Raw genomic sequence first — 12,534 nt, forward strand, 5'->3', positions numbered from 1 at the left:
CACAAGCATATGTACCTTTCTGTCCTGGAACGGAACAGGCTGGGGAATATAATTTTTTCTCCCCCCTAGGAAAACTGGTGGGTGTGGCACATTGTGAATCGCAAGACAAACGCGTTAAGTGAGCACAAATTGGCTCGTAATTATAAACAAAATAAACCGGCTGTATTCGGCACGCCGAAGATTACATATCCTTGCTAGCCAATGTTTTATGTGTTTATGTACAAACGCAATATTTCCGACCGATTATTCCTATGTGAGCTTTATGATATGTTAGGCCAATAAAGTCAATAGTACACAGAAAACCTTCATCACATAAGGTAATCTTAGTAAGAAATTCAGCTTCCTAGCTCTTACGATTTGGACTATGTGTTGATCGCCAATCATTTAGTCAGTCCGTCAGGACAAATACTCTTATAGACTGAGATGAGTTCCAATTCCAACAGTTGTTGTATTGAATAGTCAACATTTTATTACATCACACACTCCTTGAATATTAAGAGCGTATATTTTGTAAAGGAAAATGATACCGAGAAACAGAAAAGGTTGCAAATTGGATTTTACCCAAGAAGTCGTCTGGGAGCGTGTCTATTTGAAAGTAAAGTATTTGCACGCCGCTCTTATAGTCCGTATTTATTCTTATACCGTTTTTGTAACCTGCATACAAATATTAGAAAAAATGCAAGGAGGTGGGTGTGGAAAAAGAGTATATTTTGTACGAAAAGCGTCTTCGATGCAACTCAATCGGTGTGTTTATATTTTTACACTCGGCTGTTACCCTGATTCACTGTTTTCTGTTGCTAATGACATGTCAGGTTTGAATTAATTCTCGCTTCTTCTTGTAACAGCACTCATTTCCCTCTACGCATACAGGACACAACTATAATTCAAATCGATATTATCTCTTATATAGGAGCTGCATTGCTCATTATTACAGTGCTGAGCATCAACTTCAATGAAGAGATCATAAGGAAGCATTCTTGGATAATGTACGCAAGCTCGGTGATTGCTGCGTCAGTTATGGTTATGGTGGGTTCGTATCAAACTATAAGCAATCTACTAATCGAGGCTGATGTTAGTGTTCCCCCAGATCTAATGCTTCATATATACCATATGTCCGACCACTGGAATGTCGGTTCGTTTTATGACACATACGTTATATATAGTATATATTTGTTTATGCCAATACCCTTTATTAAGGGGCCGCTTATTCTAGGAGTTTCGGTATCTTTATCGTATATTACTTATTTTTTTGCGATTTTAGATGCTAAACATTTGTACCAAATGAAAAATGTTTTCCAATTCAACCAAATGGCTGTAGATGTGGTACATTATATTTGCTTTAACATGTTGGGCTTGTTTTTTCGATTAATGTCAGACATCATTGTGCGATCATCGTTCCTTGACCGGCAACAGTATGTTATGGAGGAAATTGGGCTGAGAAGCGCCCGTAAGCAGGAGCAGCTTTTGCTTCACAGCATTTTGCCGCCTCAAATAGCACGGCCCTTTCAAGAAGACATACGCAGCCGTGTTGCGGCAGCTGGAAAGCGGCGAGGGCATCGTACCCACAACGTAAAGGAGCGCATCATGGCCATTCAAAACCATCCCGAGGTCAGCATCCTCTATGCAGATGTTGTCAACTACACCCATCTAACCACAACACTCACTGTTAATGAACTGGTGACTTTGCTGCATGATCTGTATGGCAGATTTGATGTTGCCGCCTCTCACTTTAAGGTACAACGCATCAAATTCTTGGGTGACTGCTACTATTGTGTGGCAGGTCTGTCAAGACCCGATCCGGATCACGCCAAATGTTGCATAGACCTGGGCCACTGTATGATCGCGCATATTCGCGAAGTTCGGTTAGTACCCTATGATTCTTACTTCACCCAAATGTGGCATAACTGATATGTTTAAGATTAAATCGTAATTTGAACATCGACATGCGTATTGGGGTACATTCGGGCAGTCTACTAGCTGGCGTAATTGGAGCTACTAAGCTGCAGTATGACATTTGGGGTTGGTATCTTATAAAGTGTTCCAAGTGTATACATTTATTATCTTTATTTCTAACCTTCATTAGGAAATGATGTGAAGATTGCTAGCAAATTGGAAGCGACCGGCCGGCCGGGCCACATTCATATCAGCGAACGAACGCTCGGATCGATCCTAGATAATACCTATGAGATTCTTCCCGGAACAGAGGAGGCCCTTAATGATCCATATCTTGCAAGTCATAATATTCACACTTTCCTTATTGCGGCAATTAATGTTAAATTAGAGGACTATGGATTAAAAGGCGCTGAATCTCACTCTTATATGCAGTTAGCCGAAGAAGAACGGAGCTCATCAATTAAAAGAGAATTACAAGCTGAATATGGAAAGTTGCCGGTTGGTGCCTTTCAGTAAGTCTACTGCAACTAATCTAGTACTTGGGCTAAAGTTGCACTTATTTCATGCACAGCATTATTGATTTTATAAGATTTTGGAAGAAAACAAAGAAGAAGCCACAGAATACGAATAATTCATCTCGACCAATTGTCGATTTTTTCTTCTTGCACTTTCGCGATCCTAGACTCGAGTATAACTATATGCGGCAACCCGATTACATGTTAAAATACAGTGTACTTTTAGCTTGGTTTATTGGCATCTCCTTGATCTACATACAAATAGTCTATCATGATAGAGGCAACTTGTATTATTATGTAGACGGCATCGTTTTCATAACGATGACTGTGCCGCTCTTTATCACGTGGTTCAAAAAGATGTGCTATTGGCGATACAAGAAAGATTCACATGAGTTTTCAAAATGGACCTGTAAAATATTCCGAATTGCGGAGTTTATGCAGCGTAATCTCATCATCCGATTGTGTATTTACATGTCCACGGTAATAGCTTATTTCGGGGTTATCACTGTGGTGCTGGTGGGTATCTTTGTGTATTTATTGGCGTGGTAGTAACCTTGTAGCCTAATCCATGCCCTCTTTAGGTGGACTGCGACCAAGAGGAGTTCCAGGTGCGGCACATTGAAAACAAATTATATCACTATGAGCCGGATCTTTTCATTTGTTTTCATCCCTGGGTGCTCACCAACATGGCGTGCCTCATGATCGGTATGAGTGTAATATTTACACGCATTCCCTGGATGGTGAAGATAATAGTTAGCGTATTGGAAGGGCTTACTTATGTGATCATTATGTTTTTTCAATTTGAATACATAATACATCATAGTAAGACAACCAATCCCTACTTCTCATCGGAATACGCACACACCTACATAATTGGAATTACGATAGTAAGTTTCTACCTGATGGAGCGACAAGCCGAGTTCAATAGCAAGGTCAACTACAAGTGAGTAATTGACCTATTCCGATGTCCTGTACCAAATAATTTTGTCGCTGCATTTAGCTGGAGACTAGAGCTGCTCAAAAAACAGCAGGATGCGGTCATTACTAATAAATCGATAACTATTCTTCTGCAAAATATTTTGCCTGCCCATGTCGGTAGGACTGCGTTTGAAAATCTAAAATCTTCACATTTTTAATTTTATTATTACTATGCAGTAAATATCTATCTGACCTCACTAGCAAGTCACGAGCTTTATTATGAGGACTACGAAATGGTGGCGGTCATGTTCGCTTCTCTGCAAAACTTTGTACTAGACTTGGCGAACTTACGGGTGCTTAACGAGATCATAACCGAATTCGATAAAATCGTAAGAGCCTTAAATCCTGTTCAATTTCTATGTGCAAACGCTCTTTATCTTTGCTGTAGTTGTATTATTATAGGAAGGACTACTTAGTCGAAAAGATCAAAATTGTGGGCTGTACATATATGGCAGCCTGTGGCTTGGATTTACGTTTCTCTGGACGCATCGACGGGCAGGATGACAACTCTATTATCAAGGAGGGTAAGCAATCCCATTAGCAACTCCCTTAATATTTTACTTTTAATGAATATTGTAGTTACACGTGCACAACGCTTTCTTGCGGCCTTTGAAAAGCAGAGCGCTGTGCCAGGTGTTCGAAATGAAGTGGTATTTGTTTTAACTACCTTTGCACTGGATCTATTGCGAACCCTTTGGATGTGCAGAAATGTCTATGAGAAGCTTCCTATCGATCGCGGGGTTTTCAGTGCAGATATGAGCATTGGAATATCCTGTGGTGAGGTAATGGCTGGTGTTGTGGGCGCTTCGCAGGTTCACTATGATATTTGGGGGAATCCAGTCAATATGGCCTCACGTATGGATTCCACCGGTGTATCTGGACGCATACATATAACCGAAGAGACTGCCGTAATATTGCGCGCATACGGCATAGAATGTGACTACCGTGGTATGACTTTTGTGAAGGGACGGGGGGTACTACCGACCTATTTTGTTGGAATCGATGAGAACTACGAGTTCAAGAACACACCCGAGTTCAATAGCAGGCCACCTGTAAATCCTCTCAAGAGAATGCGGCAGAACAACGACGATACAGATGAAATGGACCCTTAACATATAAAAAATTATAATTATAATTTAGGAAGATTACATATTAAATTTGGCGAACTACTACAAATATATGCGATTTAACTTGTATTGGAAAGTATAACGTTCTTTTTTATGTTGCAGATAGTAACTTCAGAAAATCAAATACTGTTATAGACTGAGATGAGATCCTATTCAAACAGTTGTTGTTTGACATGAAATGGGCCGATATTGAATAGTTAACATTTTATTATATCACACACTCCTTGAATATTAAGTGCGTATATTTTGTAAAGGAAAATGATACCGAGAAACAGAAAAGGTTGCAAATTGGATTTTACCCAAGAAGTCGTCTGGGAGCGTGTCTATTTAAAAGTAAAGTATTTGCACGCCGCTCTTATAGTCCGTATTTATTCTTATACCGTTTTTGTAACCTGCATACAAATATTAGGAAAAATGCAAGGAGGTGGGTGTGGAAAAAGAGTATATTTTGTACGAAAAGCGTCTTCGATGCAACTCAATCGGTGTGTTTATATTTTTACACTCGGCTGTTACCCTGATTCACTGTTTTCTGTTGCTAATGACATGTCAGGTTTGAATTAATTCTCGCTTCTTCTCGTAACAGCACTCATTTCCCTCTACGCATACAGGACACAACTATAATTCAAATCGATATTATCTCTTATATAGGAGCTGCATTGCTCATTATTACAGTGCTAAGCATCAACTTCAATGAAGAGATCATAAGGAAGCATTCTTGGATAATGTACGCAAGCTCGGTGATTGCTGCGTCAGTTATGGTTATGGTGGGTTCGTATCAAACTATAAGCAATCTACTAATCGAGGCTGATGTTAGTGTTCCCTCAGATCTAATGCTTCATGTATACCATATGTCCGCGGACAACTGGGATGTCGCTTCGTTTTATGACACATACGTTATATATAGTATATATTTGTTTATGCCAATACCCTTTATTAAGGGTCCGCTTATTCTTGGAGTTTCGGTATCTTTAACGTATATTATTTATTTTTTTGCCTATTTAAATACTAAACATCTGTACCGATTGAGAAATGTTGCCCAATTCAACCAAATGGCTGTAGATGTGGTACATTATATTTGCTTTAACATGTTGGGCTTGTTTTTTCGATTTATGACAGACATCATTGTGCGATCATCGTTCCTTGACCGGCAACAGTATGTTATGGAGGAAATAGGGCTGAGAAGCGCCCGTAAGCAGGAGCAGCTTTTGCTTCACAGCATTTTGCCGCCTCAAATAGCACGGCCCTTTCAAGAAGACATACGCAGCCGTGTTGCTATAAAGCGGCGAGGGCATCGTACCCACAACGTAAAGGAGCGCATCATGGCCATTCAAAACCATCCCGAGGTCAGCATCCTCTATGCAGATGTTGTCAACTACACCCATCTAACCACAACACTCACTGTTAATGAACTGGTGACTTTGCTGCATGATCTGTATGGCAGATTTGATGTTGCCGCCTCTCACTTTAAGGTGCAACGCATCAAATTCTTGGGTGACTGCTACTATTGTGTGGCAGGTCTGTCAAGACCCGATCCGGATCACGCCAAATGTTGCATAGACCTGGGCCACTGTATGATCGCGCATATTCGCGAAGTTCGGTTAGTACCCTATGATTCTTACTTCACCCAAATGGGGCATAACTGATATGTTTAAGATTAAATCGTAATTTGAACATCGACATGCGTATTGGGGTACATTCGGGCAGTCTACTAGCTGGCGTAATTGGAGCTACTAAGCTGCAGTATGACATTTGGGGTTGGTATCTTATAAAGTGTTCCAAGTGTATACATTTATTATCTTTATTTCTAACCTTCATTAGGAAATGATGTGAAGATTGCTAGCAAATTGGAAGCGACCGGCCGGCCGGGCCACATTCATATCAGCGAACGAACGCTCGGATCGATCCTAGATAATACCTATGAGATTCTTCCCGGAACAGAGGAGGCCCTTAATGATCCATATCTTGCAAGTCATAATATTCACACTTTCCTTATTGCGGCAATTGATATTAAATTAGACGACTATGGATTAAAAGGCGCTGAATCTCACTCTTATACGCAGTTAGACGCAGAAGAACGGAGCTCATCAATTGAAAGAGAATTACAAGCTGAATATGGAAAGTTGCCGGTTGGTGCCTTTCAGTAAGTCTACTGCAACTAATCTAGTACTTGGGCTAAAGTTGCACTTATTTCATGCACAGCATTATTGATTTTATAAGATTTTGGAAGAAAACAAAGAAGAAGCCACAGAATACGAATAATTCATCTCGACCAATTGTCGATTTTTTCTTCTTGCACTTTCGCGATCCTAGACTCGAGTATAACTATATGCGGCAACCCGATTACATGTTAAAATACAGTGTACTTTTAGCTTGGTTTATTGGCATCTCCTTGATCTACATACAAATAGTCTATCATGATAGAGGCAACTTGTATTATTATGTAGACGGCATCGTTTTCATAACGATGACTGTGCCGCTCTTTATCACGTGGTTCAAAAAGATGTGCTATTGGCGATACAAGAAAGATTCACATGAGTATTCAAAATGGGCCTGTAAAATATTCCGAATTGCGGAGTTTATGCAGCGTAATCTCATCATCCGATTGTGTATTTACATGTCCACGATAATAGCTTATTTCTGGGTTATCACTGTGGTGCTGGTGGGTATCTTTGTGTATTTATTGGCGTGGTAGTAACCTTGTAGCCTAATCCATGCCCTCTTAAGGTGGACTGCGACCAAGAGGAGTTTGAGGTGCTGCACATTGAAAACAAATTATATCACTATGAGCCGGATCTATTCATGTGTTTCCATCCCTGGGTGCTCACCAACATGGCATGCCTTATTATCGGTATGAGTGTAATATTTACACGCATTCCCTTGATGGTGAAGATAATAGTTAGCGTATTGGAAGGGCTTACTTATGTGATCATTATGTTTTTTCAATATGAATACATAATACATCATAGTAAGACAACCAATCCCTACTTCTCATCGGAATACGCACACACCTACATAATTGGAATTACGATAGTAAGTTTCTACCTGATGGAGCGACAAGCCGAGTTCAATAGCAAGGTCAACTACAAGTGAGTAATTGACCTATTCCGATGTCCTGTACCAAATAATTTTGTCGCTGCATTTAGCTGGAGACTAGAGCTGCTCAAAAAACAGCAGGATGCGGTCATTACTAATAAATCGATAACTATTCTTCTGCAAAATATTTTGCCTGCCCATGTCGGTAGGACTGCGTTTGAAAATCTAAACTCTTCACATTTTTAATTTTATTATTACTATGCAGTCAATGTCTATCTGACCTCACTAGCAAGACACGAGCTTTATTATGAGGACTACGAAATGGTGGCGGTCATGTTCGCTTCTCTGCAAAACTTTGTACTAGACTCGGCCAACTTACGGGTGCTTAACGAGATCATAACCGAATTCGATAAAATCGTAAGAGCCTTGAATCCTGTTCAATTTCTAAGTGCAAACGCTCTTTATCTTTGCTGTAGTTGTATTATTATAGGAAGGACTACTTAGTCGAAAAGATCAAAATTGTGGGATGTACATATATGGCAGCCTGTGGCTTGGATTTACGTTTCTCTGGACGCATCGACGGGCAGGATGACAGCTCTATTATCAAGGAGGGTAAGCAATCCCATTAGCAACTCCCTTAATATTTTACTTTTAATGAATATTGTAGTTACACGTGCACAACGCTTTCTTGCGGCCTTTGAAAAGCAGAGCGCTGTGCCAGGTGTTCGAAATGAAGTGGTATTTGTTTTAACTACCTTTGCACTGGATCTATTGCGAACCCTTTGGATGTGCAGAAATGTCTATGAGAAGCTTCCTATCGATCGCGGGGTTTTCAGTGCAGATATGAGCATTGGAATATCCTGTGGTGAGGTAATGGCTGGTGTTGTGGGCGCTTCGCAGGTTCACTATGATATTTGGGGGAATCCAGTCAATATGGCCTCACGTATGGATTCCACCGGTGTATCTGGACGCATACATATAACCGAAGAGACTGCCGTAATATTGCGCGCATACGGCATAGAATGTGACTACCGTGGTATGACTTTTGTGAAGGGACGGGGGGTACTACCGACCTATTTTGTTGGAATCGATGAGAACTACGAGTTCAGGTACACACCCGAGTTCAATAGCAGGCCAACTGTGAATCCTCTCAAGAGAATGCGGCAGAAAAACGACGATACCTTAACATATAAAACATCATAATTTCTAGTTACGAGGCTCTTAACTGCGATTTAACTTTTATTGGAAAGCATAACGTTATTTTTTATGTTGCTGACAGTAACTTCAGAAATTCATTTTGCGTTAAATATGAAAATAGCTTGTGAACGTTATCATATGAGAGTTTTTAATTGATCGGATCTCAAATTGTACACAAACTTCTGTATGGAAGCATTTTTTTGCGACCTGTTTTTTAGTTAATTTTTCAATTTAGTCACTTTTAGCAGGATACCGCCAAGTGGTTGGTTTGACGTTGGATAAGTCGCTTGCATAAAGTTAGACACAAATTTATCAAGCGTGCACATAACTGTTTGTTGAGCTTATATATACCGCTGAGTAAATATAATCAGGGCCAAGTATTTTGTTGGCAACCCAAATGAATCACCCTCGCACCAAATGATTGCTGCATTGTACAAAAAATTCAAAGAGAGACACGTGTTGTTAGATAAACATATACATGTTCATGTGTGTACTTATAAAGTACATGTTGTGGCAATGTGCGTGCTCCACTTGCCAGGGATTAAAAATCTATTTGCACAAATCTTCGGTACTGCAAAATAACCAGAAACCTTCAAGGCCACAAAAACAAAAGGAAAATGTTTCGATTCTAGCTCTTAATCTTTAATGATTCCACCTTTAAATAAAACCATGGCAACCCCGAATCCTCTGAGCCAAATCGCTGTAAATTTACTGGGCTGCTGGCGGATTTCCCTTTGACACATGCGAAAGACATAAGGGACCAGCGCAGCCGGATTTGGTCATCCCAATGGGGGACTCAACGTCCAACTGGACGGCTTGTCAATCAGTTATTATTGCATGCACATTTAATAGACAAAATTAGTTTGGTTAATTTCATGAATAAGCGCAAATTTCCAGCTCATTTTGCAAATAATATGCATATATCCGATTAACATTTCTAAAAGCCCTGTCCAAGCTGTCGCTATATGACATTTATCAAAAATCCAATTAGGCGCCGCTTTTGGCATTTGCATTGACAAATTTGCGTGCCCTAATGAGTTGGGAGGCATCTGGTGGGCGGCCCAAAGGGGTTCGACCAGGCACCGCAAACATACCCGTTCCAATTAGAAAGTGTTATGCAATTGTGGCTTTGTGCTTGCTTTGGTTAAGAGTTAAGCGGATAACGAGTTTATGTCGTGAAGTGCAATTTTGATATATCCCAACATACAATAAAGTATATAAATTCTGGATCAGGACGATGAGATGACCCAATTTACACGTGTCCTACTCTCTACCCACCGTGGATGAAGTATGTATATTACTCTCACACCATATAAACCATGTTTATCAGGCTTTGCCCTTAATCTTTTCATTTCCGAAATTTCAATAAAAAACTATTTTTGGACTTGGTTTTAAAGCATATCTCAAAAACCCATAAATGGAAGATACATCAAATTTAAACAGGGATCTCTTGGAATAACAATTGCAAATCTTCAGCAACATAGGGCTAGAAAACGATTTTCATTCTTTGTACCTTCACCTCGGTCCAATTACACCTGAGCTGTAAATTAAAAAGATCGCCTAGGCATTAGCATCAATTAATAAAGTTCCGTCAACTTGTTTGTTAGTTTATACGGTTACTACATGAGGATGCTTTGTGTATTGGCAAGCACACTTTTCCTCGGCTATCAAGGTATTAAGCCTATTCCAAAGAAAACTTGATTGCCAACCCAATTGCCATTAATCTGCTTATGTCAAATCAGCTTTCAATTTTCCTGAATAATTATGAAATTATTAGCTAGTCCGCTAATTGCAGCAAGTCCAAAAACAAAAGCAAGAGCTGCATACAATATATATTCCGGCGAATTGCGCTTTCAATATGCCCACTGCAAAGGATACAAATTGCATACATATTTAAAAAGCAGACAGGGTTGGGGCAGGGATTTTAATATGAGAAGGAGTGCGAGAATTGGAATCGACGAATGCTAAGACGTGCTAAATGGGCAAAAGAAAGTTGCAGTCAAAGCCAAAACTGCAAGATGTAAGCACTATGAAGCTGGAACAGCGCCGTCTATTCGCCTGTCTATCATTTGGTCAATCAGTGACATTGCCACGCCCCAACACTGCTGCCAGCAGACTCCCGGACTGCAGTTATCCAGCCAGCTAAAAGTTAAACGCAGTCAAAGCGTCCAATTGCTCTAGTTTTGTGGCAACAGCAGGCAGCGGGGCAAGTGGGCAACTCTGCAAATGATTTGGGGGCATGGCGCGTGTCCAACGAGATGTTTCCACTGTGCAACTGCTGCTGGCGAGCTGGCGAAATTGTTGGCATCACTGAGTTTTTCTTTTGCTTTTTGCTCATAAACTTTGCTTACGTGACAAGTTTAGTTTATTTCTTAAGTTGAGCGGCGCGTTTTGTATTCCAGGACTCTGCTAGGAGGCGGTGGGCCAAAGACACCATCCGGGACTGCCGCTCGACTGCCTGAATTGGCTGGCAGCAGGCTGACGCTTTTGGCGTTGAAATGTTAGCCATAGTTTTCGCCTTGAACAAAGATAAATTTACTAAATGGCTATAGTCGACTACGACATGCCGTGTAATTTGTTGTAAAAAAGTATGCATCCTGTTCATGCTGTATGGGATGTAGGGTATCATTCGTATTTGTATTCTGTATATCAATAGTAGAGTATTGGTTTGTCCACATTGCTGCCCATCTGTCCATCAATATATCGCGTATATCTTCTTTAGAAAGCTTTTACTGCTTATTCTATTGATTTTCCTGTGCTTTTCACAAATTATAAAAAAGAAAAAGTAGCATTATTATTGCTCAATTATATTCAATTTAAAGATATATTCTTTGTTGTTTCGACTTTCTTAGATGTTTAGATGAACAACATAAATGATAGTACATTATGGTCCTGGGAATTCCTCCACAGTTTCAGAGGCTAGTTTAATAAAATTGGGAAGCTGCGAATGTGTTAAGACATTGACTAACTGTGAAAAGAGTATTGTTTAGCCGACTTTACTTGACTGCAGTGTATATGTGCACCTAGAGCTATATGTAGACTCAAACGGGACTCAAAAGAGACTGAAGGCATTTGTATTGTAGGGATCCTAATGGAGCTAATAAGGATTTGCTCGACGAAATGTAAATGCATACATTTGAGTTAATGTTCAAGAAATGCTATGAAGGAGGCCAAATGAGTCACTTAGATCAATTCTAAGCTATAGTTGAGGAGTTACTGAGGTGTCTTTTTAAAAGTTGAAACAACTTTTTGAGATTCGGTAGAGAATGGGGAACTTCTTAATTAATGCACATGAAAGTTCGACAACTTCAATCAAATACAATTCAAGAAAACTATTCAATAACTATTTCTGGCAATAAGAAGTCGATCGTATCGTCTCGGCCTAAGACGCTGGGAATTAGATATCTCACTGAATAGTCATCATCGCATCTTTTATCTGAGACTTCGCTTTGGTCCTTTGCCGCGGTTACAGCTGGGACCTCAGGACGAGCGCTGTTCTTGCATAGGTAAAAAAAGGAAAAAAGGGGAGAGAAGAAAATAACGCTTATACGTACGGGCATAGCCCAGATTTGTTATGACATAAAATTATTACGAAAAATGGTTATTACCCCGTTTACGTTTGAGTGAACGCATTTGTACGTGTTGACAATTTGTTAGCTTAGATAATGTTACTGCTACAACAACGAGAACAACAACAACAGCAACAATAATGCCTCAAGCAACTGGGAGCAACAACAATATATATATATATATATATATAAATATAAATAAACAAAAAAGAAATAAAAAAT

At 39.9% G+C, this 12,534-nt stretch overlaps 2 protein-coding genes across 6 annotated transcripts; both read left to right on the forward strand.

The window, feature by feature from the left end:
• The first annotated feature begins 439 nt into the window (after positions 1–439).
• On the forward strand, positions 440–4,589 carry LOC135432975 (adenylyl cyclase X E-like). Of its 3 annotated transcripts, none has more exons than XM_064688882.1 (12): positions 440–595; positions 672–812; positions 871–1,030; positions 1,088–1,862; positions 1,919–2,019; positions 2,084–2,405; positions 2,465–2,924; positions 2,990–3,351; positions 3,409–3,503; positions 3,564–3,715; positions 3,775–3,910; positions 3,966–4,589. In XM_064688882.1, exons 1-12 carry the CDS (start codon positions 521–523, stop codon positions 4,496–4,498), a joined length of 3,312 nt encoding a protein of 1,103 aa, XP_064544952.1. In that variant the 5' UTR covers positions 440–520; the 3' UTR covers positions 4,499–4,589. The 3 variants fall into 3 exon arrangements, with proteins under 3 accessions (XP_064544952.1, XP_064544953.1, XP_064544955.1); XM_064688883.1 differs by having other exon boundaries at positions 1,262–1,862; XM_064688885.1 differs by lacking the exons at positions 440–595; positions 672–812 and having other exon boundaries at positions 1,007–1,026.
• A 111-nt stretch (positions 4,590–4,700) lies between these two features.
• LOC135432983 (adenylyl cyclase X E-like) lies at positions 4,701–8,877 on the forward strand. Of its 3 annotated transcripts, none has more exons than XM_064688892.1 (12): positions 4,701–4,846; positions 4,923–5,063; positions 5,122–5,281; positions 5,339–6,110; positions 6,167–6,267; positions 6,332–6,653; positions 6,713–7,172; positions 7,238–7,599; positions 7,657–7,751; positions 7,812–7,963; positions 8,023–8,158; positions 8,214–8,877. In XM_064688892.1, exons 1-12 carry the CDS (start codon positions 4,772–4,774, stop codon positions 8,747–8,749), a joined length of 3,312 nt encoding a protein of 1,103 aa, XP_064544962.1. In that variant the 5' UTR covers positions 4,701–4,771; the 3' UTR covers positions 8,750–8,877. The 3 variants fall into 3 exon arrangements, with proteins under 3 accessions (XP_064544962.1, XP_064544963.1, XP_064544965.1); XM_064688893.1 differs by having other exon boundaries at positions 5,630–6,110; XM_064688895.1 differs by lacking the exons at positions 4,701–4,846; positions 4,923–5,063 and having other exon boundaries at positions 5,141–5,277.
• Positions 8,878–12,534: the final 3,657 nt, after the last annotated feature.

This window comes from Drosophila montana, unplaced genomic scaffold (genome assembly GCF_035044405.1).
Source record: "Drosophila montana isolate Dmon_TW-CO22-7 unplaced genomic scaffold, ASM3504440v1 contig_3216_1, whole genome shotgun sequence".
NCBI classification, from domain to species: Eukaryota; Metazoa; Arthropoda; class Insecta; order Diptera; family Drosophilidae; genus Drosophila; species Drosophila montana.